Genomic DNA, 22,876 nt, shown 5'->3' with positions numbered 1-22,876 from the left:
TGATACAGTGGTCCTTATGGTCCTTATGGTCCTTATGGCTTGGAAATGGACTGTCCACTTTGACCAATCTGTATTTCACCAGCTTGCCAAGTTGCGTCCACCCTAGAGTTTCTGAGCTGCCAGGAGGTCATACTGTCAGGCTTGGTGGCCCAGCAGTAGATGGCAGGGTGCAGTTAATGGGATGAAAGCATCCATGTCAGACCTGGGGCCGTCAGTCCACCTGAGAGGTTCTTCCTAAGGCCATTGGCACACGTCCTAAATGATTAGACGACGATGAGGCACAGAGGTCACCACTCTGCTTGCCCCCAAGTGGTGAAGGCATCACCCAGCTCTAGGAGAGCCATTTGCCTTGCCCTGCCGCCGAGGCAGACAAGAATACCAGCTGTCATTTGAACCCTTCTTGGAGAAATTACCTGTCTGAGTTGGAACCACAACATTAGTGTAATTTAAGATGCAGTCATTATGTCAGGTACAAAGACAAACTGAAGATGTGGACACAGAAATGGGGAAGTTTTTGTCACATTGTCTGTCCGTGTCCCCTCCTCCCCCCAGCCCATCAGTAAATGCTTCTAGTTCAGCCGCAAAGAAGCCGGTTTGCCTTGGACTATGATCGCTAAGAGCCTCTGTGGGTTTGCACAGTGAAAGCTTGTGTACTTCTTCCCGTGCTTGAGCCTTGAATACGTGTCTTGCTGCAGTTGTCCTTGAATTGATGCCTCATGAGTTGTGTTGCAGTGGCCCTGCTTGGAGGCTCTGCTCTTTGAGAACTAATTTTATGGTTGCTTTGGGAATCATTTCAGGCACAAAGAAGAAGAAGGGAGGAGAAGAATGGGATAGTCATTTGTTGTGTGTCCATGATCTTGTTTCATCTTTGTCAGTTTCCCTTTTGTGGATAAGGCATCAGAGACCCAGGACAGTGAAGTGACTTGCCCAGGTCACACAGGTAGTATATGGTCAAGTTGGTAGTCAAGCCCTCCTGCCTCTGAGCTGTTTCCACCACGCCCCACACCCTTCACAGCTGGGACTCTGGCTGCAGAGTTCAAAGACTGAGCAAAGTGTCCTCTTGCCGGCAGGTTCTTGGAAGGCAGGCAGCAAAGTGTCCCCTTCGCCTGGTCTCGGGGGAACCTCGTCATTGGCTTCTGCCTCCTGTGCTTGATGATGTCAGATGCACAATTAACCCAGTCTTGTGCAGACACACCAGTAAACACAGGGCTCACTTTGGCCCATGGGTGCAATGTGGTTCACATCCAGGAGATCTCTTCCCAGACTGCCCTTCTAGCTTTGCTAGGTCCCTAGCTTCAGGGTGACATCTTGGTCAGAGGTCAGTCGTGGCCCCCAGCCTTGGGAGCCCAGCCCTCACCTTTTCTGGGCAAATATGTCACCATCTTCATCTGTGACTTTGCCCAAGGCGCCAAGCAGCTGCACATCCTGACCCAGACCACCTGGTGGTATCAGGGGTGCCGTCCAGTTGAGAGCTGCAGATGAGGGGCTGCAGTCAGGTGAGGGGACAGTCACTAGGTCCCCGCCCTGTGTCAGACACCGTCTCCTGCAGTCCTCCCACCACCCCTCCGAGTATGGTATTGCCGCTTCCTCTGTGTGGACAGGAACATTTTAACCTCTTCTCCTGCGAGCCAGCTGGAGTCCCTTTCCTGAAAGGTGGGCTCTGGGATTGGGGCTCAGAAGCCACTGGAAAGGGCTGCTGGGTCCATAGTGAGTTGCTGTCACTGGGGGTGTTCGGTCATTTGCTGGCTGGTCGGTGGGATGTCGTGTTAAGCAGTGATTCTCAGAGTGTGTTCCCTGGGAACATACTGCATCGGCTGCGTCAGCATCCCCTGGGAACTTGTTAGAAATGCAAGTTTTCAGGCCTTATTCCAGACCTATGGATTTAGAACCTCCGGGGATGGGGGCCAGCAACGTGTGTTCGAACGAGCCCTCCAGGCAATTCTGGCGCATTCGAAAACCAGTGCTTTTCAAAGTAACGTGTGCACCACCCTCCTGGGGACGTGGTGGGTTTGCTCCAGCAGATCCAGGGTGGGGCCTGCGATTGTGCATGGTGAGCAGGCCCACGCCGCTGGTCTGCGGACCACACTTTGTGCGGCAAGGTATCAGAGGTAATTAGAGTTCATAGCAAACAAGGTACAGAGGAACCCCTGGAGGACTCCTTTTCCTTCTGAGGTCTGCCTCCTGCACTGCCAGGGTGGGGGGAGTGGAGACAGTGAGCTTTCTCATTCATGTCCTGGAGGAATGGGCCCCCTGTGTCCTCGGGCCCTGCATTCCCAGGGGCACTGGGCTAGAGCCAGGACCAAGCAGCGGCTTCGGGCTTTTTGCTGGGATCGCCTGCGTGGCCGCTGCTCCTTTCTGCACAGCCGGCTCCCTCCCAGCTTCTGCCTGAGTTGCCGCAGTTGCTCCCGGGGCCTTCTCACCCCCTCCTCCCTCACTCCTCACTCCTTCCTTCTCCCTCCTGCCTGATTTTTTCTCCCTGATTTCTGCCTGTACCGAATTCTTGATTGGTCCTCTCCAGCACTGCAGACTCTGGAGTGCTGTTCAGACCTACCCTTGACGAGAGCCTTGTTACATGGATGTTTCTGGGTGGGTCCCCATTGCCTGCAGTTGCCTTTTATTGCAAATTCAGGCACTACAATTTTGTGGGGGAAATGTAATCAGGGCCTCCCTGGGCCAGAGAAATAGTCGGGAGAGGGACAGTCATAACTGAGATGGTGGTGTATGGCCCAGTGGGGAGCGCACTGGAGTGATTCATGGGAACTCTGAACGTACATGTGGGGACCGAGTGGGAGTTAAGTCCTCCTGAAAGCGGGGAGTTGGTTATACAGGAGGGGGTACCTGTGCTGTTTACAGTAGGCAAAGTGCCTTTGGACCTGGTGCTGCAATAACCGAAAGCATTCACTGTCTCCTGTTTTCTCCCTTTTATGAAACCTGCAGCCGAGCTTGGGGAGTGCGAGCTTCCAGAACATACACCAGAGCTTGTGTCTGAGTTTCGGTTCATTCCAAATCAGACAGAAGCGATGGAATTTGATATCTTCCAGAGATGGAAAGAGTGCAGGTACCTTGATGCTACCATCTAACATTCTGATGTATGCATTTGGTCATTTGTAAGCATTTGTCAGACTCTTTTATCTCACGGCAGAGTGGCTCTGTTGATGACTATAAAATCGCAGCTCCAGCTCTTCACTTCTTTCCCTCCCGTGCGTCAGTCCTGTTTTTGAAAGGCCCACAGGACATCTCTCTTTCCAGAGGTGTACAGTAAAAACCAAGCCGTACTCCTGTTTCTTCCTCTGAAGTACAGGGCCTGGTCCCGATTTGCTCGTCGCATAGCCAGGGACGCCATGGCCATCCCGGCCTCCTAACCAAGGCAGAGGGGTGCTGCCTTGACCCACCCGGTCCCACACACCTGGGGCTGTGTCCGTGGCCTGGACTGCTAGGGCAAACCCTTTAGAAATGTGTCCTGGGGTTGCTTACAGGGACACTCATGTTTGAGACCATGTGTTGTACAGAGTTGTATTTCAGGACACGTGGTCACCACAGCTAAATCCAGCCCTGCCACTTCTCTCTTGCTTTGTCCTCTTTCCTCCCTTAGTCACCCTAGTCTAGCAGTTTTATGCCTGGATAACAGGGCCACCGCCTCTCCTCCCGCCCGGCCCATCTTCCCCAAACGCTGCCTGTGCCCAGTCACTCTTGACTCAGAAACCGAGCATGGTTTCCCGTGGTCCCGCAGCCATTCTGGCTCCTTTGCAGATGGAAGGTGACAGTAGCACATTCTCGTATCCCATTGAAACAACAACGTAGAAACGGGCGGGCGGGCGTAGAGTCTCGCCCCAGTCCCTGTCACACCCCACCCACGCTCCCTCCTGCACGAAGCCGCGGTGAGCAGCCGGCTGTGTATCCTTCCAGCCTTTCTCCTTCGCGCACGCATGCACGAATCTACACACACAGAGGCGTCTCCCTAAGCGTTCCTATTAGAAGCCCTGCTCTGTCCTCTTTCCGCTCAGTGAACAGTCTGTTCTTGGAGGTCGTGTCATGTTGATGTAAATCGGTAGCCCTCATCCCTTTAATTGCCCCAAGCACCCCTTCATGTGGCCGTGCCCTTCAGGCTTGTGTGGGTGTACGCGTTGCAGTTCACATGTGTCTCGTTGGTTTTTCTAAGGGGAAAGAGCCCTGCCCAGGCGGAACTCTCCTATCTGAATAAAGCGAAGTGGCTGGAAATGTATGGGGTAGACATGCACGTTGTCAGGGTAAGAACCGTGTGCGTTTAAGTAATTGGTTTTCCCGGTGACTGAAAAACGTGTAAACAATGTGCAAACTAAGTAACGTGGTGAGGAAACTGTTTTGCATTCTGCTCTGTGACGACCTGTTAGAACCCTCTACCGACTGTGCCTTCGTTTATTTGTAGGGAAGAGATGGCTGTGAATATTCTCTTGGACTGACCCCGACAGGCATTTTAATCTTTGAAGGAGCTAACAAAATAGGCTTATTCTTTTGGTAATTTAGTTTTGTCCTATATTAAAAATGTCTTTTCCTATTTTGTGGTGGAATTATATGTGATGGGTGATTATCGAGGGATATTTGCAACACCCAGATTCATTTTTAAAACACACGTACTCTTGCATTTGTGGGTGTCTGACAAATGGCAGTGGCGCTTCTGGATAATCACACTTAACGTGAATGAGTGATTCCTTGAGCAAATCTGAGCTTAAACGGTAGAAAGGAAACGGCGGTGTGATGGGTAGACGGCGCTGCTGCAGACTGTGCTTTGAAAATGCTTTCTTTCTGGCCAGGCCCAAAATTACCAAAATGGATTTTAAAAAGAGCAAATTGACGCTGGTGGTGGTGGAGGACGATGACCAGGTAAGCCTTGCCTCCGTCCCTCCGCCTTGCTGTGAGTCATCCTGAGTCAGTGTTACAAATCCCTGCTCACCGGGACCCCCGTGCTTCACCTCCGAGGGCCGGGAACAGGAGCACACGTTCGTGTTCCGCCTGGACAGCGCCCGGACCTGCAAGCATCTGTGGAAGTGCGCCGTGGAGCACCATGCCTTCTTCCGGCTGCGGACGCCGGGAAACAGCAAGTCCAACAGATCGGACTTTATCAGACTGGGCTCTCGCTTCAGGTTCAGGTAGGCACCGTCTTTACAACACGGTCATGTGTCTTGAAGGAGGGGAGCCGTGATGTTTTGGTGAAAGGAGCAGTGGACCTGCATCTGGAGGCTTGGGTTGGACGTCCTGCCCCTGCTTCTTTCTTAGCATCTGACCTTTCGTGGAGTCGCCGGAGCTCTTCTAGCCTCCGCATCCTCACGGATACGATGAAGCTAATAATCACAAAATTATTAACAGCTGACATTCAGCTGGACCTGTGCTGTCTAATACAGTAGGTGCGAGCTACGTGTGGCTATCTAAATTAATTCACGTTCAGTGCATTTAAAAATGTGGCTCCTTGGTCTCACTAACCACGCTTCAGGTGCCCGGTACAAGTGAGATGGGGGGCTGCCACCTTGGGCCGTGCTGATGTAGAACGTGAGTGTCGTTTTGGAAAGCTCTGTCGACCACACTGCCCTAGGGCTTTTCATGTACCAACTCGTAATCCTCCCCATGGCCTCAATGAGATGGGTCCTCAGATTATACCCATTGTACAAATAAGGGAACTAGGTCCGGGGGCGGGTATAGAATCTGTCCAAAGTCACAGCCAGTCAGTGGTAGAGCTGAGATTCAACCCCAGGCTGTCTGGGTCTTATGTCTTATATTTCAACCACTACTCTATCGCCTGTCACACGCCAACGTCAAGAAATTTGGTGACAATTAAGAATGAGAGCGGATGTCACTGTGTGTGTGAGTGACCCAGGCTGGGCTCAGGAATATTTGAATCTGAAAAGACCCTGAAGAAAGAGAGGTTTATTCCGATATATTTCTACTTACGTTTCTAAGACCATGTCTCTCAAAGTGCATGAGAACTCCCTGGGTGTTTCTTTAAAATGAGGATTTAGGACCTACATCTCAGGCCTTTGTAATCAGAATCTATGGGGGCTCACGTGTGGCTGTATGAACAAGGCCTGGGAATGTGCATTTTAAATGCACTCCCAGGGTCGATTCCTGAGGCATGTTTACAGATCTGAGAATTGCTGTTACAAGATCTAAAACTTCTGAAACATGGTTTCATAACCTCTTCTCACACATGGCATGTCCTTGAACTCTATTTAAGATGCCAAACGATTTGTTCATTTCACATTTTTCTGCTGTGCACGGAAATGTCTGTGCACTTGTGTTTAAAGAATCGCTTGGTTTGAATGTCTTTTTAAATGCTGCAGAGGGGAGTGGGGGGGGGACCGAGTCCTTTCTGGGAAAGAATCGACTCATGGGTCCTGCGAAGGAAGGACGGAAGGAAGATGTCATAACTGCGAAGCCTGGCAGAGACGTTGCACGGTGTGCTGACGTCTGCTGTGCTCCAAGTGAGCAGGACCGCACTGTTGAGGTTGCCCAGGCAGGGTTTCCCGTGGGACTTGGTCCAGCCCAGCGTGAGAAGGAAGGGAGTTTGGAGATGAGTTTGCCCCTTGGAGGCAGTCAAAGCAGGTGGCAAGTGGCTCCTTCCATGTGATAAATCATAAGCTGAGGGTGGCTGGAATGAGGCAGTGATAGATCAGACAAAGACAGCATTGCCTCCTGGAAGCTGTAGCTGGACGTTGGGTTGATGGAGAGCCTTGGTGAAAGCAGCAGTGTTTTTCTTGGCATAGAAGGGAAAGCCAAGGTTTAGTTAAGTGGTCATTGATAACAGCCTTTTAAAAGAGTTAAATGTCTACCTAATACGTTTTAGGAAAGGTATTTTATGTGTGAATCAGTGTTCTCTTAGTCAAATATTCCAAGTACTCAGACCTGCTTGCTTTGTGCAGTCAAGTGGCTGGTACCTAAATTGCAGGTTTTGTCCTTTGGCGGAAATATAATACAGCCTGGATTTGGCAACAGTGATTTTATTTTCAAGCGGAAGGCTAAATTTAGTGTGTGTCTTTGCCAAACGAGTTTGAGATAAGTTGAAATTTACATTGGAGCTCTTGGAAATAAAAGTTCACTTCCAAATACGTATAATGTACTGACATTCTGATATTGGTAGCATGCAGTGAAATGTTTGCTTTCCAGTGGCCGGACGGAATACCAGGCTACACATGGCGCCAGGTTACGGAGAACCAGCACCTTCGAGAGGAAGCCTAGTAAACGCTATCCGTCCCGGAGACATTCGACATTCAAAGGTGGTGTGCTTTTCATTCTGTCTTGGAATTTTACATCACGGTTAAGTTGGTTAATAAGCCCCAAGGAGTTTGGCGAAGTGGTTTGTGAAGGAACTGTCTGCTGTTCTCTGTCATTCTGAAGCTTTTGACAAAACCCCAGTGGGCTTCTCTTGGTGGGAATCAGGCTACTCTCACCATCCAGCTGTCTTTAGTCTTTCCCATTGGATGTGTTCATTTCCTTCTCCCCCTTTTCCATATTTCTTTTCTTGTACCTCTTTGCTTCTGTGGGGCCTGGGACCTTAGGGATATCATAGGTAAACATGTTTCTTGCCCGTGGAAGATGATGACATGTCTCGAAGGGAAGAACAGTCCCTTCTCCCCTCCATCTTCCAGTTTCAATTGGGGACATCATTCTTGCGCTAATCAGAATTCTGACCACTTAAGAGCAGAACCAGAACTAATTAAAGACTGGACTCGGGGCCCAGAGTCAATCCAAGCACACCGTGTCCTTGAATTTAGCCAGGCCCCAGGATGCTTGCCCTCCCCACCCCACCCCTTTCCCGAACTCCCCGAGCTTTGTCTGTCATTTACTACTGTGGCTTCACACCTGCATGAGGCCTGGTACCCAGTTACAGGTTCAGTCAGCAGATGAGCAAGCCGGGCTCGTTTCTGTTTAAACCCGGCCTCCAGATCCCACCTCCTAGCTCTCCTTTGTCCACACTTGATTGCTCCTCCATTCAGGACTATCTTGTTCTTTTATAGCAGGACCTCTGCACCTCCCCACCCCACTCTTGTTCCCTCCCATATATCATTGTACTGGCCATTTCATATGTTTTTCTTGTATAACTTTTTTTTCTTGTATGACTTAGTGGGCCTTTGTGGGACCTGGCACCTGTGGTTTCCCATCTAGAATCTTTAACCTTGTGCTCCCCACTGTTTCCTTCCTTTTTGAACCAACGGTACAATAGCGTGGCAGCCAGAAACTCTCCAAAGCCATTCTTGGCTGCTTTCGTGGGGAAAAAATTGCCCAGAGCCCAAGGAATGTGGCCTCGCTTTCAAGAAAGACCAGAGGTTGAGAGGGTGGGGCTGGGTCCAGGGAGGGTGACAGGTCCGTGAAGGGTGATTGGTTGCAGGAACTGGGAGTGATGAGTGATGGGGCGGGGCCGGGGTGTGGGGGGATGAGAAAGCTCTCTGTCCCAAGGGCTGTGTTCACCTCCCTGGTGAGCATTATTATGCTTGTGCACGTAGCCAGTTGGGTCAAAGTTGCCCAGAGACACCCCGGTCGAAGGAAGAACTTGCTGGTGGGGCCGTCCAAAGATAGTGCCCCCTCTTTACAGAGTGAGCGCCCAGTCCTTGGAGGTGGTCAGGCGCCAAGGGAAAGGCGCCGCGGTATGGCTGCTGCCGAGGGGAGGGTGCTTGATGCCCCAAGGTGGCCTTAGAGCTCTCCCAGACTCCAGGTTCCGTGCTTCTCCTCCACTTCCCTTCCTGGTCTTCATCCTCTTTCCCTCCTTTATTTTACTGACATTTTCTCCAGCCAGAGTTCCAGCATCTTTGTGAAACCATTAATGATTTTCCATGCTCCATTTTTCAAAAAACGAAACGGTGTCTAGGTACACAAGCTCTACCTCTGTCCATGGCCCCTTCCGCAGACTCACACCCCGAACCCAGTCAGAGGTGTCTGCCCCGAGCTCCCCTGCACAGGTTACTGCTTGTATTTCAGCCTGTCTTCGATCTTTCACGCCTCTGTCTCTGTCTGTGTCAAGACTGTGAGCTCCTTGAGAGCAGGGACTGTCTGTCTCTGCCTCCTAGGACTCCTGGCCCTGGGAACTAGCTCAGTGAGCATGTTCTGAGTGAATTGGAGGGTGGGGCACAGCGGGAGGTGATTTACTTTTCCTCCAGAAAGGAGAGGTAGCCAAGATGAAGATTCTGCCTCCTGGGGTTGGGACTGCTCTGAGATCACAGGAACCTCTAACCTGAGCATTGGTAACAAGTGGTAAAAATGGTAAAAAGTGGTAAAGCTCTCTAAGGTGTCATACTTTTCTGTTTTTCCCTTAAAGCAAGCAACCCGATGATAGCAGCTCAGTTCTGGTAAGCGCCCCCAGAGTCCGGGTATGGCTCTGCTCTCGAATTACTGTATTTGTTTGCAATGTTGACTTTTTCCTTAATACAGTTAAATCACAGAGTGAAGCACCTGATGGTTTCCTCTCCACCCCCTTTTTCTGCTGCCTGGCTATACCGTCCGCCTGGCTTTCAATAAGTACACAGTAGAATGTTCCAAGACAGTTTGTTTTTTTGGAAAACACAGATGCTTTGTTTGAGTGGCTTTGTGCTTTGTGTATTGTAACAGTGGGTGATAAAGGTGATAGGAATGTGTGTGGCACAGTGTGCTAACGGCACTGCAGGCAGTGATGGGAAAGAAAGGCCGTGCTCTTGAGCAAAAGCTCCCCGAGAACAAAAACTGGATCCGCTCAGTGACGTGCGGGTTTCATGTCATACAACGTAGAAGACCTTTATCAATACCCAGTGAAATTCCTGTAGGAAGAGAACTTGTCACAAGACTGAAACTCTAGCACCGGTGTCAACAAACTTTTTCTGTAAAGTGCCTGGTCGTAAATATTTTAGACATCGCAGGCTCTGCTGTCTCTCTCAGGACCATTCCACTCTGCCCCCGGAGCATGAAAGCAGCATAGACAGTATGTAAATGAACGACTCCTGGCGTGTTCTGATTAAACTTTACTCACAAAAGCAGGTGGGCCAGGTTCGGCCCATGGGGCGTGGTTGGCCACCCCCTTCTCCAGCACAGGTGGCCTTGATCTTTCCTGGACATTGGAATCACCTGTTGAGCTTTGAAACCCTCAGCCAGGCCACACCCCAGGCTAATCGAATCAGTCTCCGGGTGAGGACCTGGGCATCTGTGGTTTTAAAGCTCCCAGGTGAGTCTCGTGTGCTGCCCAAGAGGACACTGTCCCACCTGGTGTGTACTTCTCTTTCTCTCCCTGAAACGGTTGTTTTCTTATGTGAGTTTCGACCTCAGTGGACAGCTGTCATGCTAGAGAATCCCAGACTATGTAATTGTTCCGGCCCTTGTGTCCAAGCTCCAGCCACTGGTAGCCCCATCTGGTTAGTCTCTGGTCATCCCAGGCACAGGTCTCAGGCTACCGGGGAGGGTGGTCTTTGAGGTCAGCCTATCTTGGTGCGCTGTACGCCCTGGGCAGTTGGTAGAGTGCGGCGTGTGGAGGAGTGGGTTAGAGATGAGGCATCAGGAGGCCTCCCGCCCAGCCCTGGCATTTCTCTTAAGTCAGCTCTGGGGCGGCCTTTTTCTCATCTGAAAACAAAGAGGTCGGGCTAGATCAAGTGTTTTTCGAAATTTTGTAGCTTTTGATTTTGGCCCACTAGGAGAAACCTGCCATGGAAGCCCAGTACAGAGAACAGACCAAAGCGGGACTGCTCTGGGTGACACCGAGCAGGGAGGGCAGGGCTGGCACCTGCTGCTCACCCACCCCCCGCATCCCACAGGCAGCCCCCAAGACACCTCCAAGGACCCCGAGGTTCTGGAGAACGTAGCTGGCCGTTGTATCACGGCTGGAAGCTCAGCCTGGCCCTCTGATGGCAGACGCTGCTTGCAGTGCCATTCGCTGGGCGTCAGATGTCTGGCTCTTCCGTCTGGGTTGCTGAAAGTATGCCTGTCAGCATGTCTTGTTTTTAATTCTCAGGGGCTTGTGAGTTACGTTTCTTTCCTTTGCTCTCTAAGGAAGTGATTCTTTTGCTTGTTTGTTTTCCCCTAATAAAATTACATTTTCCTCTTAGCGTCTAGGAGAGATTATATATATTGAGAACCAAAATAAACTAAAACAACAAACCTCCACCACACCCACAAAAAACCACCCAGTAAATATACCCTTTAGGAACAAATGAGCTAATAACCACTGTTCGCAGCTGTTCAGTTGCTCTTCATAGCCTGTGGGGTCCTGGGGGTGGGGAGGGTTTCTATGGGAGCCGGGGACGAAACTGTGCTCTGGGCGCAGAGGTGATGCCAGGAAAATAGCACCTTGCAGAACACTTCGCCCTCCTGGTGAAATGCAGCCGGGGGTGAATCTGGCCCAGAACCTGGCTCTGTGCACTGGCCCTCTAAGAACACTGGAACACAGGGTTATTTAGACCCTAAGCAAGGCTCATAACCATGAAATGTTTTCCTCTCATTTCTGGAGGAGCAGTAAACCTTGATTTTGAACACGCCACCCTAGCAGCCGAGCCCGATGATGGTGCTGGGTTGGTCTGTGGTCTTTCTGGCAGATGCCGAGCTTGCATATTAAATACATTGTGTTTTGCGCCAACCGTCTCCACCCATACTTTTGACCAGAGTAGTTATACTTCAGATTCCATCAAAATAGGATCATGCATGAGGAGCCTGGAACCTTTCTGCAGGTTCTCAGAGAGCCAGCGTGGCTTGGCGGAAAGGATACTGGCCTAGGGGTTTTGCAAATGTCAATTCCGGTCACGGTGCAGCCATGGACTAGCTAGCGAGTGTCCTGACTTCTCTGTTAGGCAACCGTTCCTTTATCTATAAAATGAGGTGGTAACATTTATTGACCTCATAGCCTTGTTGTGTGGATTAAATAATAACAGATGCGAAGTTCCCAGTACAGAGCCTTATGTGGAATGAACATTCCAGAGTGGTGGCCACGTCATGGCAGCATTGTTGAGAGCGGTGGGACCCACAGTGGTGTATGCTCAGAAGTGGCTGGTGGCCCTCCCTTGAGCTGGAGAAAGCCCTGGGCATCACTGGAGCTGCCCGGTACCATGGGCCACCCAGCAATGCCAGGGCAGGCCTGGAATGGGAGCTAAAATTATTTAGTTTGCCCAACTGAAAGGACCTCCTTTTTGCCACCAAAATATAACATTATAAGCACGGGTCTGGAATATTACCTACATGTTTCTATTTGTGAACTCTAAAGTGATGAATGAGAGCTGCTGTTTGGTTCCCCCAGTTATATGTTCATTTAAGCTGCTAGTAACCAAAAAGAAATAGTATTTGTAAAAGTTGCTAACAGAGTAGCTAGCACCTAGGATTAGTTTACAACTGTTAAATAAATCAGTAATAATGCCGCTTTACAACCTGTTACATTACAATTTTTCTTTTCTTTTTTTTAGCTCTAAAACAAATCCTGAAGTCCATAATTACCAGGTGAGCTATTGCTTTTAAAGGTTTTCATGTCATACTTCTTAAAGTGTCTAAATTTTCCACACTGAGCAGTCATTGCACTTATAATCAGGTTTGGAAGAAATAACAGCAGTACATGTTTTTTTGAGAAAACGGTAAGAGGAGAGCCTTCTCCCCTGACCCCTGCTTCCTCTTGGTCATCTGAGCTGCCTGTTTTTCTTAACCTTGTACACTGGCAAGCAGCAGGGATATATGTTCTAAGTTTCTGGGTGGTCAAACACAGCCTCTCGGGGGCACTCAAGTGAGGCCATTTTTTGTCCAAGTGTGTCCTAGGCCCAGGGAACATGAGTCCCTGGAGGTGTGCCCCCAGGAGAAGGATGTCTTGGTCACATGTTTGGGAAATGCTGCGTCCTTCACTCCCTTCTTGGATCTTATGGTGCCCGCTGGGATGCCAAAAGTGCTGAAAAATCCTTCAAGGAAGACACACGTTTTATTTTTTTAAATCCAGTGTTTCCGCAAATCATTTGACTGTTGGACAACCTTTCCACCATAAGAAAAGCTGGCTTCCCCCACCACTTCTGTTGGTGGTGTGTTCATTTCCATCAGTGGAATAGTGGTTTCTAGAACCTGCTTTGTAAAGCACTGTGCTGGGCCTGTTGGCTGCAGAAGGAGTGGAGATGGGTTTCTATGGCTGGTGTTCTGCTCTTTCACAGGATGACCATCAAGGCCCGAACCCCCTGCCTGCCCACCAGCCCCTGCTGTGGGTAGCTCTCGCTGGCTGTTCGCAGCCTTCTGTAACCTGGGTCCAGCTTAACTTTTCTACATTTATTGTCCCTGCTCCTTAGCATACATCATGTGTTCAGTTCTTAGAGAATCACATCATTTTTTTTAAAACATCTTTATTGGAGTTTAATTGCTTTACATTGTTGTGTTAGTTTCTGCTGTATAACAAAGTGAATCAGCTATAGGTATACGTATATCCCCATATCCCCTCCCTCTTGCGTGTCCCTCCCACCTTCCCTATCCCACCCCTCTAGGTGGTCACAAAGCACTGAGCTGATCTCCCTGTGCTATGCGGCTGCTTCCCACTAGCTATCTGTTTTACGTTTGGTAGTGTATATATGTCCATGCCACTCTCTCAGTTTGTCCCAGCTTACCCTTCCCCCTCCCCGTATCCTCAAGTCCATTCTCTAGTAGGTCTGTGTCTTTATTCCCGTCTTGCCCCTAGGTTCTTCATGACCATTTTTTTTTAGATTCCATATATATGTGTTAGCATACGGTATTTGTTTTTCTCTTTCTGACTTACTTCACTCTGTATGACAGACTCTAGGTCCATCCACCTCACTACAAATAACTCAATTTCGTTTCTTTCTATGGCTGAGTAATATTCCATTGTATATATGTGCCACATCTTCTTTATCCATCCATCTGTTGATGGACACTTAGGTTGCTTCCATGTCCTGGCTATTGTAAATAGAGCTGCAATGAACATTGTGGTACATGACTCTTTTTTTTTTTTTTTTTTTTTTTTTTGCGGTACGCGGGCCTCTCACTGTTGTGGCCTCTCCCATTGCTGAGCAGAGGCTCCGGACGTGCAGGCCCAGCGGCCATGGCTCACGGGCCCAGCCGCTCCACGGCATGTGGGATCTTCCCGGACCGGGGCATGAACACGTGTCCCCTGCATCGGCAGGCGGACTCCCAACCACTGCGCCACCAGGGAAGCCCTATGACTCTTTTTGAATTATGGTTTTCTCAGAGTGTATGCCCAGTAGTGGGATTGCTGGGTCGTATGGTAGTTCTATTTTCAGTTTTTTAAGGAACCTCCATATCATTCTCCGTAGTGGCTGTATCAATTTACATTCCCACCAACAGTGTAGGAGGGTTCCCTTTTCTCCACACCCTCTCCAGCATTTATTGTTTGTAGATTTTTTGATGATGGCCATTCTGACTGGTGTGAAGTGATACCTCATTGTAGTTTTGATTTGCATTTCTCTAATGATTAATGATGTTGAGCATCCTTTCTTGTGTTTGTTGGCAATCTGTATATCTTCTTTGCAGAAATGTCTATTTAGGTCTTCTGCCTATTTTTGGATTGGGTTGTTTGTTCTTTTTGATATTGAGCTGCATGAGCTGCTTGCATATTTTGAAGATTAATCCTTTGTCAGTTGCTTCATTTGCAAATATTTTCTCCTATTCTGAGGGTTGTCTTTTTGTCTTGTTTATGGTTTCCTTTGCTGTGCAAAAGCTTTGAAGTTTCATTAGGTCCCATTTTTTTTATTTTTGTTTTTATTTCCGTTTCTCTAGGAGGTGGGTCAAAAAGGATCTTGCTGTGATTTATGTCATAGAGTGTTCTGCCTATGTTTTCCTCTACGAGTTTTATAGTGTCTGGCCTTACATTTAGGTCTTTAATCCATTTTGATTTTATTTTTGTGTAGGGTGTTAGGGAGTTTTCATTCTTTTACATGTAGCTGTCCAGTTTTCCCAGCACCACTTATTGAAGAGGCTGTCTTTTCTACACTGTGTACTCTTGCCTCCTTTATCAAAAATAAGGTGACCATATGTACGTGGGTTTATCTCTGGGCTTTCTATCCTGTTCCATTGATCTATATTTCTGTTTTTGTGCCAATACCATACTGTCTTGATTACTGTAGCTTTGTAGTATAGTCTGAAGTCAGGGAGCCTGATTCCTCCAGCTCCGTTTTTCTCTCTCAGGATTGCTTTGGCTATTCGGGGTCTTTTGTGTTTCCATACAAATTGTGAAAATTTTTGTTCTAGTTCTGTGAAAAATGCCAGTGGTAGTTTGATAGGGATTGTATTGAATCTGTAGATTGCTTTGGGTAGTATAGTCATTTTCACAATGTTGATTCTTCCAACCCAAGAACATGGTATATCTCTCCATCTGTTGCTATCATCTTTAATTTCTTTCATCAGTGTCTTATAGTTTTCTGCATACAGGTCTTTTGTCTCCTTAGGTAGGTTTATTCCTAGGTATTTTATTCTTTTTGTTGCAGTGGTAAATGGGAGTGTTTCCTTAATTTCTCTTTCACATTTTTCATCATTAGGTATATAGGAATGCAAGAGATTTCTGTGCATTAATTTTGTATCCTGCTACTTTACCAAATTCATTGATTAGCTCTAGTAGTTTTCTGGTAGCATCTTTAGGGAGAATCACATCACTGTTGCCCCGTAATTTTTTCCCACTGTTCCTTGGCCCACACTTGTCTGCTGGGAAGCTGTCACCTCCACAAAGCCTTCTCTCAGCCCCTTGATTAGAAATCACCAGCACCAGTGGTTCTCAGCCCCGCTGCATGTTAGAACCATCTGTCAAGCTTTAAAAAAATAATTGGTGCTTGGGCCTCAGCCTGGACTGGTTGAATCAGAAACTCTAGGGTGGGTGGGATCTGGGTATTGGCAAGCTGTGGTGCCTCTCTAAGGTGGTTCTGATGAGCGGCCAGGTGGGGGCCCTGAGCTAATGATGTGTCCCTGGCTTCCCAGGTTATCGTGTGCTGAGAGGCAGCACCCATGTCTGCTGACCCCCTAACATGGTGGCCAGCTTTCTTGTCCTGGGTAGGTGTGAATGTCCAAGGGACACTCCTCCCCTGAGTTTCTCTGCCCTCTCGCCAGTCTGGTTTTGAATGTCACAATAAAACTACTCCATGATGAGTTCACTTTGGAGCCTTATTCTAATCCGTCTCTTTCTGGATCCAATCAGTCTCATTACTGTAGATATTAACTCCTTAGTTGGGGGCAGGGATCCCAGTGTACGTTATCTTTATGAGACCTCCAAATTATGTTTCCGAAGAATTTTGTGATATCGTCTTCTGTACATGAAATCTTCTTCCCAATGCGCAGAACCTGGACGTGACTTCCGAGTTGTAGGGAATGAGTGTAAAAAGTGCTTTGCACCTGGAAGGGGAAAGGCCAGCTTTCCTGATCTCCTTGCTGCTGCCTTTGGGTTCTTGAATCTTCTTAGTCAGAGTTTTTTTTTTTTTTTTTTTGGTCGGACTTTCAGGTGTGAGTGGCTAGACTGTTGTTGATGGGTGATTAGTGCTTGAAGGGGAGAAAAACAAATAAAATAAACAAAGCAAAGCATTCCCAGCTCAGCGCTGCCCTTGCCCCGGCAGCCTTGCAGGTAGAGGGAACGTCCAGGCGATTGTTCGTTGAAATCAAATCCATGACAACTGTCACCTGGATGTTGTTCTTCTCTTAACATCTTTGGCAACCACTGGCCCTCTGCTCCTTGCCAGCCTTTAGAGGTGCCATGATGGGAGTAAATTGACCAGGAAGAGAACATCTGATAGGTGGCCCGGTAAGCATCTGAGCGCTGAGAAAGATTTCCAGGAAGGTGGTATTGCATCCTTGGTGTTACTGTGAGCTCAGCAAGCTCAGCAAAGGACGGATTGCTGTGTCCTTGATGGGAGCACTGTTGGCATTTGGAGAGGGGCAGTTCTTCATTGCTTGCGACTGTCCTTAGAGTTACAGGAGGTTTAGCTTCCCTCTTCTCTGCCCAAGAGTTACAGGTAACCCTCCAGTCATTGTGACTAGCAAAACTGCACATACTCATTTCCAGTTGTCCCCAGGGAGATGTAACGGTCCTGGTTGAGAACCATGTGGGTTAACATTAAAAAATACTCCTTGACAGCTTTAGAGGGTGTATAAATTACCAAAGAAGACCAAGGAAGGTTCTGGAATATCCTCCTTCCAAGTCTCTATGGATAAGGTGCCCACCTCTCTCCAATGCATCTGATTTGGTTGTGTTTGAAGACAAGGTATATAGAATAGAAGGTCCACTTCTATTCTAGATTACTCTCTTTTGTTCAAGAGCCAGTTGGTGGAGCCTCTTTTGGGGCCTTGGCTGTATGGCCAAAACGCCTGAAACGGTTCAGCTTTGGGCAAATCATCTATCACCTCTGGGTTTCTGTATCCCCTAAGAGAGAGAAATATGAAGCGACTATTTCCAGGAGATTCTAAAGCCCTAGTCAGCTTTCAGATTCTGCCACTGAAATGTTTTCTCCAGGTTCCTCTTTCCAGTAGGATGTCCTCTGGGGGCTGCGGAATTGCCGACAGGCATCCTTGAAGGACAGGGGCCACTGGAATACAGAAGAGTCAGTGAGGGCATCTCAAGTCCATGAAAATGGAATGAACAGAATTGCTGAGAATTTTTCATAATAGAGAATGGACTTCTGCTTCTTAACCAGAACAGCAGGGAAGAAGAAGAAGGGGAAGAAATAATTAAAAGAATAATGGTGGCAAGCCTGTGGTGACTTAAATGTCAGGAGAACCTAATTTGCCCTATAGAAAATTTAGCCTTGAAGAGCCCCAGGGCTTCTGACACAGTCTGGGACCGCTGCCCTCTGCAGGCCAGAAGTGGACTGGCAGGCAGCCTGCCACCCACCCAGGCCAGCCTTATATCTTCACCCCCGGCCGTTTCGTGAGTCATCAGCCTGGATCCATTTTCTCATGTTAAAATGGGCAAACTACTTCTTTCCTTCTGTTTTATCAGGATAATGGTGCCCTGGATGGTTTGGGGTTTTGTTTGTTTGTTTCCGGGGCCGGGCGGGGGTGTGGGGGGTGTGGGGGGGGTGTTTTGTTTTGGATCACATTTTAGAAAAATTTTTTTTAACAAGAGAGAAAGAGTTCGCCCAGAGTCCTGCTGCCTTGGCATCCTCTGTCCAGTCGTTGTCTGTTGGCAGATGTAACTGTTTACACACAGTTGTTGTCATTTTCAGCAACGACAGAAATTGTTTCTAAGGAATAAATTACCGTCATTCTCTCCGTCTCTCTGGCCCCTTCCGTGGGTTCCCTTGGGAGAGATGAATATTGCCTTGCCTGGGCGCCCTAGGGCACCCTTTCAAGGCAGATGCCTTCCGCTTTCTTCTTGGAGGGCAGCCCCCAGCCTTTGTCACGGGGGAAACGTGATATCCTGGGAAACGTGCGCTCCCCCAGCCAGGGTTCAGTAAGAGCCTCTCCATTCACAGCCGGTGAAGACCATTGAAAGCAAAGGGCATCTAATAATCGAGTTTGGTGTTTTATTTCTAGCCTCAGTATCACCCCAATCTTCACCCCAGCCAGCCTCGGTGGCACCCGCACTCTCCAAACATCAGGTAAGTACCTGAGCTCATAGAGCCGTCCTTTCCTAAGCTCTCCTTTCCTACTTAGTTATGAATTGAAATTCTGTGTCAGAAACAACTGTTAAAGAGTTGTCTTGTCCCGGAAGAGATGAATAACTTGCAAAGCAAAATAAGCCGGTGATGGGTCTGGATTTACTAAAGTTATGCTTGACGAAATAAAAATGAACTGGGTGGGGTTTTTTGTTTCGTTTTGTTTTAGTCATTCTAACCTCAGATATTTTGGGTTTGGTTTTATATTTGAAATGTTACTTAAAATTTCTAAGTAACGTTTTCCTGTCCTGAGAATTCATTTACTAAAAATAAGACTAAGGCTCAGGGACTTTTGTTGTGGGATTTTTTTTTTTCAGGGATGGGGTGGAGGGTTGCTTTTTGTGGTGACGGATCTTTTTCTAAACCTAGGGGTCGGTAAACTTTTTCTGTAAAGGGCCAGATAGTCAATATTTTCAGCTTTGTGGTCTCTGTCACAGCTACTCAACTCTGCCATGGTAGCTTGAAAGCAGCCACAGGCGATACAGAAGTGAATGGGCCTGATTGTGTTCCCATAAAGCTTATTTATGAAAATAGACAGTGTGGGATTTAGGCTGAGGGCCGCGTTTACCCACCTCTGCCCTAACCTACCACAGCCCTTCCTAAGTAAACTGGCACCTGCCTTGTTGCATTTACGGTTAAGCTTGAGATTTTTTTTAATGCCAGCTTTGTAAAGGCAAACGTTCCTTTCATGATTTGAATTTCAGATCAGTGTTAATTGGTGTTTATGTGTGAAGCTCTTTCAGAAACATAGTTGGTGAATTCAGTTTGCAGAAAGTTATTTCTTAGCGAGATTGCTAGCCTTGCTCCTCGAGAAAGTGCGGCGAATGGAGTGATGGGAATAAATCCATTGAGAACAGGGCAAATGAGAGCAGTTAGTTCTTGATAGTTCCTACCAAGTTTGCTGGGGATCCTGTAGGACAACAGTGCAGTTTGATCATAAGCACTTGATATTCATGTAACATTTAAAAGCAAGTGAAATTAGTGAAGTAATACTTCTAAATGTTTCTGTGTTGCAAAGGCCGTTTCTTTTCCAGACATGAGACACAGAGAGATCTATAGAAAAGCTTTTCAATTTAACCTTGTGTTTACAAAATTGAACACTTATTTTTGCCTGTTTTACCATATTGGTTTCCTTGTGAGGCAGACCTGGCTGGGAATGCTAGGGAGGCTGGACCAGTGCTGCTCGCAGGTGGCCCTGCTGCCTGGCAGTATCAGTGTCACCTGCAAACTTGTTCATGCAGAGTCCCAGCCCCTCCCCCAGACCTGCTGCATCAGAATCTCTGGGGGTGGTTCCCAGCATATTGTGCTTTATCAGACTCTCCAGGAAAGGAGAATTATTTGGTCCAGCACTTTTGGAAAATGCTGCTTGAGGCGTTCACAGTGTCCGTTCACATGGCAACAGTTCTTGAGAATTCCCGTAGAAAAGGAACCTTTTTCACCACCGCCTCGCTTTCCCCAGACCGACTTGATCATCAGACACCCTTTGAGGGATGATGGTACAGCCAAGGGCAGAGCTGTTCTCAACTTGGAAGTTGATAGAGGACCCACATCTGAATTTTTTAAATACTTGAAAGTAGGAAACCCATTCATTTCCATCTGAAAGCCATCCCCATTTATGTGGTTCATGGTTTTTCTTGTCCGTTTCCTTTGTGCTTGTGTTGTTTCACTCACCTCTCTGCATTGTCTTCATACCCCCACTGACCACTCACTCTGCGAACAAAACAGGCCATCCTTTCAGGATGACAGGCCGCATTGGAAAGCATCGGCCAGTGGAGATGACAGCCATTTCGATTATGTCCACGACCAGAACCAGAAGAACTTAGGAGGAATGCAAAGTATGATGTATCGAGATAAACTCATGACTGCACTTTGAGAGACTGAAGCGTCTTACTTCCATTCACCATCATAGTTTCGTTACATCCCATGGAAAGTGTCTTGGCATCCCGTGGACGTGTTTGTAGAAATGTCTTCTAGGAATAGTTCTGAAAGGTGTTTTCCGTGTCTGTGTAAATATTTGAAAATAACCCCAGTAGGTAGCCCTAACTTACTGACTGCATTCTCAAAAAATGAAGGTAGTTAAAGGCTCAGGAATCGTTCTGATATTGTGATTTTAAAATTGGAGTATAAGTCTGTGTTTATCGTATTGCTGTGTACCTGTTGTTTCTTTGTTATTTAATGAATGGGACCAAAGAAAACCAGAAAAACTTGGGAAGATCGCTCCGTAGAGAGTACCATATAGTACAGTGGTGGGAATTGAGGTCACTGGGGGCCCAGCCTCTGCCATTGTGTGATCTTGGACAGACCATCTCCCCTCTGTTGGCCTCATTTTCCCCGTCTGAAAAGAGCAAGTTGGACTAAATGATCACAAGGTCCTCTTTGGCTCTACAGTTCTGTGATCTGTCAACGTTTCATATTCTTAGGCTGAGGACATAACATTCACACCTTCTTTAACAGAGGGTTACCTCTTTCAAAAGCTGAATAAAGTATATAACATGTTAAAGGTTATATCAATACAGGGAGATTTTGAATTTCCTATCTTAAAGCAGTTTAGTCATTTTGAATTCTCGCAGGTTTATTAATCAGAAATCACATAGCCTTTATTTTTATAGAAGTTGCTGCTCAAGTACAAGAATAATTTTTTAATGTCTTAACGATTGGTGCTGCTAACTTGCGTGCTTTCAGAAGACATAATTATGAATGCACACTGTCAATATATAGAGTTCAAGGGTTGGTTTTTATCCTAGGCTTCATTCTTTTGAGAAGCAACATGCAATATGAGATGCATTTATGGCTCAAATTGAAGCGTGTAAAATTTTAGTGAAGTTGTGCCAAAGCATCCCGTGCAAGAGGATAGGAGGGTGTTGCACAGTCTTTCTGTAGAACCAGAAATCAATACGTTGCCTTTTAGGGTAGAACTCGTACCAAACTCTTTATTTCCCGCCCCCGTTTCAAGCCCCCGAGTAAGACCTTTTTTTCTTCCTGTTAGGTAGGCCTGAGATACTTTCCTTAGTATTTTTGTGAAATCAATTCTTGTGCCATTTTTTATATATATAATTGTAATTTGGCCCTTTTAAGCCTTTTTAAAAAAAAATGTGTTTCCCTCCCTTGAGATAGTTTATTGCCAAAATCTGATCTTTTTTTTTTTTGGTTACCACAAAAATCTATCCAGAAGGAGGGAATCAGCTGCACACCGTGCACAGTGGAGTTGATCACCTATAAACGCTCCCTAAGATACATGTTTACAGGTGTATTTCCTTTTAGCAGATGTTTTGGTCCTCAGTTTACGTGCTGCGTACAGATAATTGTGTTCTGAATCTTTTGATTTCATTGATACAGTTTTACAAATGTGTTTGTGAGGAATAAAGATTATTCTTGCTTTTTTTTTTTTTTTTGACTCCATCTTCCTTTTATGCTGCACAAGAGGTATCATTTGTGGATGAAGTAGGTGATGGGACTTTGGAAGTCTGAAGGTGAACATTCAGTTAGGTGGCATGGAGCAAACTCATCCTGGAATGAGGTTGCTCTTAGGAAGGGTGGCCCTTTTTGTAGACTCCGTGGCTGAGGTGTTTATTCATCTGGGGCAGCTTCGGTGAAGGTTCTGATCACAGGTGGCAGTGGGGCTCCCGCTGTAGCAGTCCTGTGGTGAGGGTGGGTGTTTGCCCTGGTGATTGCTGCTGTCCCGGGAGAGAGACCTCCAAACCTGTGTCTGTGGCCTCCTGGAGATTGTGTACGCTTATCTAATAACCTCTAATAAATACCTTTCTGCCTGAAGTACCTTGAGTGGATTCAATTGTCTGCAACCAAGAGGTCTAACCAGTGTGCATACATGTTAATTGTTAAAGGAAGCGTATGGTTTTCATCCTTCAACTTGGCAGACCTTTCTCTACTGCATTTGACAACGGTGACCACTCACTCACAGCTTCTTGAAACTAATCTCTTGATTTCTGTGATCTCTGCTTCTCTAGCCCTTGGACTTTTTCTTCCGTCTTTGTCACAGCCTCTTCTGTCTTCCTGTTAAATATTGGTGTTCTCCCAGGGTTCTTCCTCTGCCCACTGCTTTTCTCCCTGATCACAGTCTACCTGCCCTTCTCATCTTGTCAAGATTTTATAAGTACTGTTGACTCTGAAGCTATTATCTCTAATGCAAACTACTCTGTGAGGTTTTATACTGACATGTCAACCTCTATATCCTTGTACACCTCAGACGTCACATGGCAAAACTTAAATTCATCCTCTTTTACTGAAAAAAACAAAACACAATAACTTCACTTGAATTCTCTTCTTTCTCACCAGGGTAAGCATTTATACATCATCCACAGCTCCTCTCCCTT

General features: G+C 47.3%; 1 protein-coding gene across 6 annotated transcripts in view; it reads left to right on the top strand.

Annotated features, from left to right (window-relative positions):
- The window catches only part of EPB41L4B (erythrocyte membrane protein band 4.1 like 4B), a 144,740-nt gene that overhangs the window by 60,017 nt on the left and 61,847 nt on the right, over nucleotides 1–22,876 (top strand). For 4 of the 6 annotated variants that reach the window (XM_079926007.1, XM_079926005.1, XM_079926006.1 and 1 more), the window contains exons 7-15: nucleotides 2,938–3,058; nucleotides 4,160–4,247; nucleotides 4,406–4,494; nucleotides 4,791–4,860; nucleotides 4,957–5,126; nucleotides 7,135–7,244; nucleotides 9,281–9,311; nucleotides 12,375–12,408; nucleotides 18,424–18,488. In XM_079926007.1, the coding sequence (XP_079782133.1) occupies nucleotides 2,938–3,058; nucleotides 4,160–4,247; nucleotides 4,406–4,494; nucleotides 4,791–4,860; nucleotides 4,957–5,126; nucleotides 7,135–7,244; nucleotides 9,281–9,311; nucleotides 12,375–12,408; nucleotides 18,424–18,488 (778 nt within the window). Of the gene's footprint in view, nucleotides 1–2,937; nucleotides 3,059–4,159; nucleotides 4,248–4,405; nucleotides 4,495–4,790; nucleotides 4,861–4,956; nucleotides 5,127–7,134; nucleotides 7,245–9,280; nucleotides 9,312–12,374; nucleotides 12,409–18,423; nucleotides 18,489–20,243; nucleotides 22,627–22,876 lie in introns of those variants that run through there. The other 2 variants (XM_079926003.1, XM_079926008.1) reach the window with 2 other exon arrangements.

Source organism: Stenella coeruleoalba (genome assembly GCF_951394435.1).
Source record: "Stenella coeruleoalba genome assembly, chromosome: 7".
NCBI lineage: Eukaryota > Metazoa > Chordata > Mammalia > Artiodactyla > Delphinidae > Stenella > Stenella coeruleoalba.
Note: the sequence above shows the minus strand (reverse complement) of the source record. Positions and strands in the feature narration are given on the sequence as shown.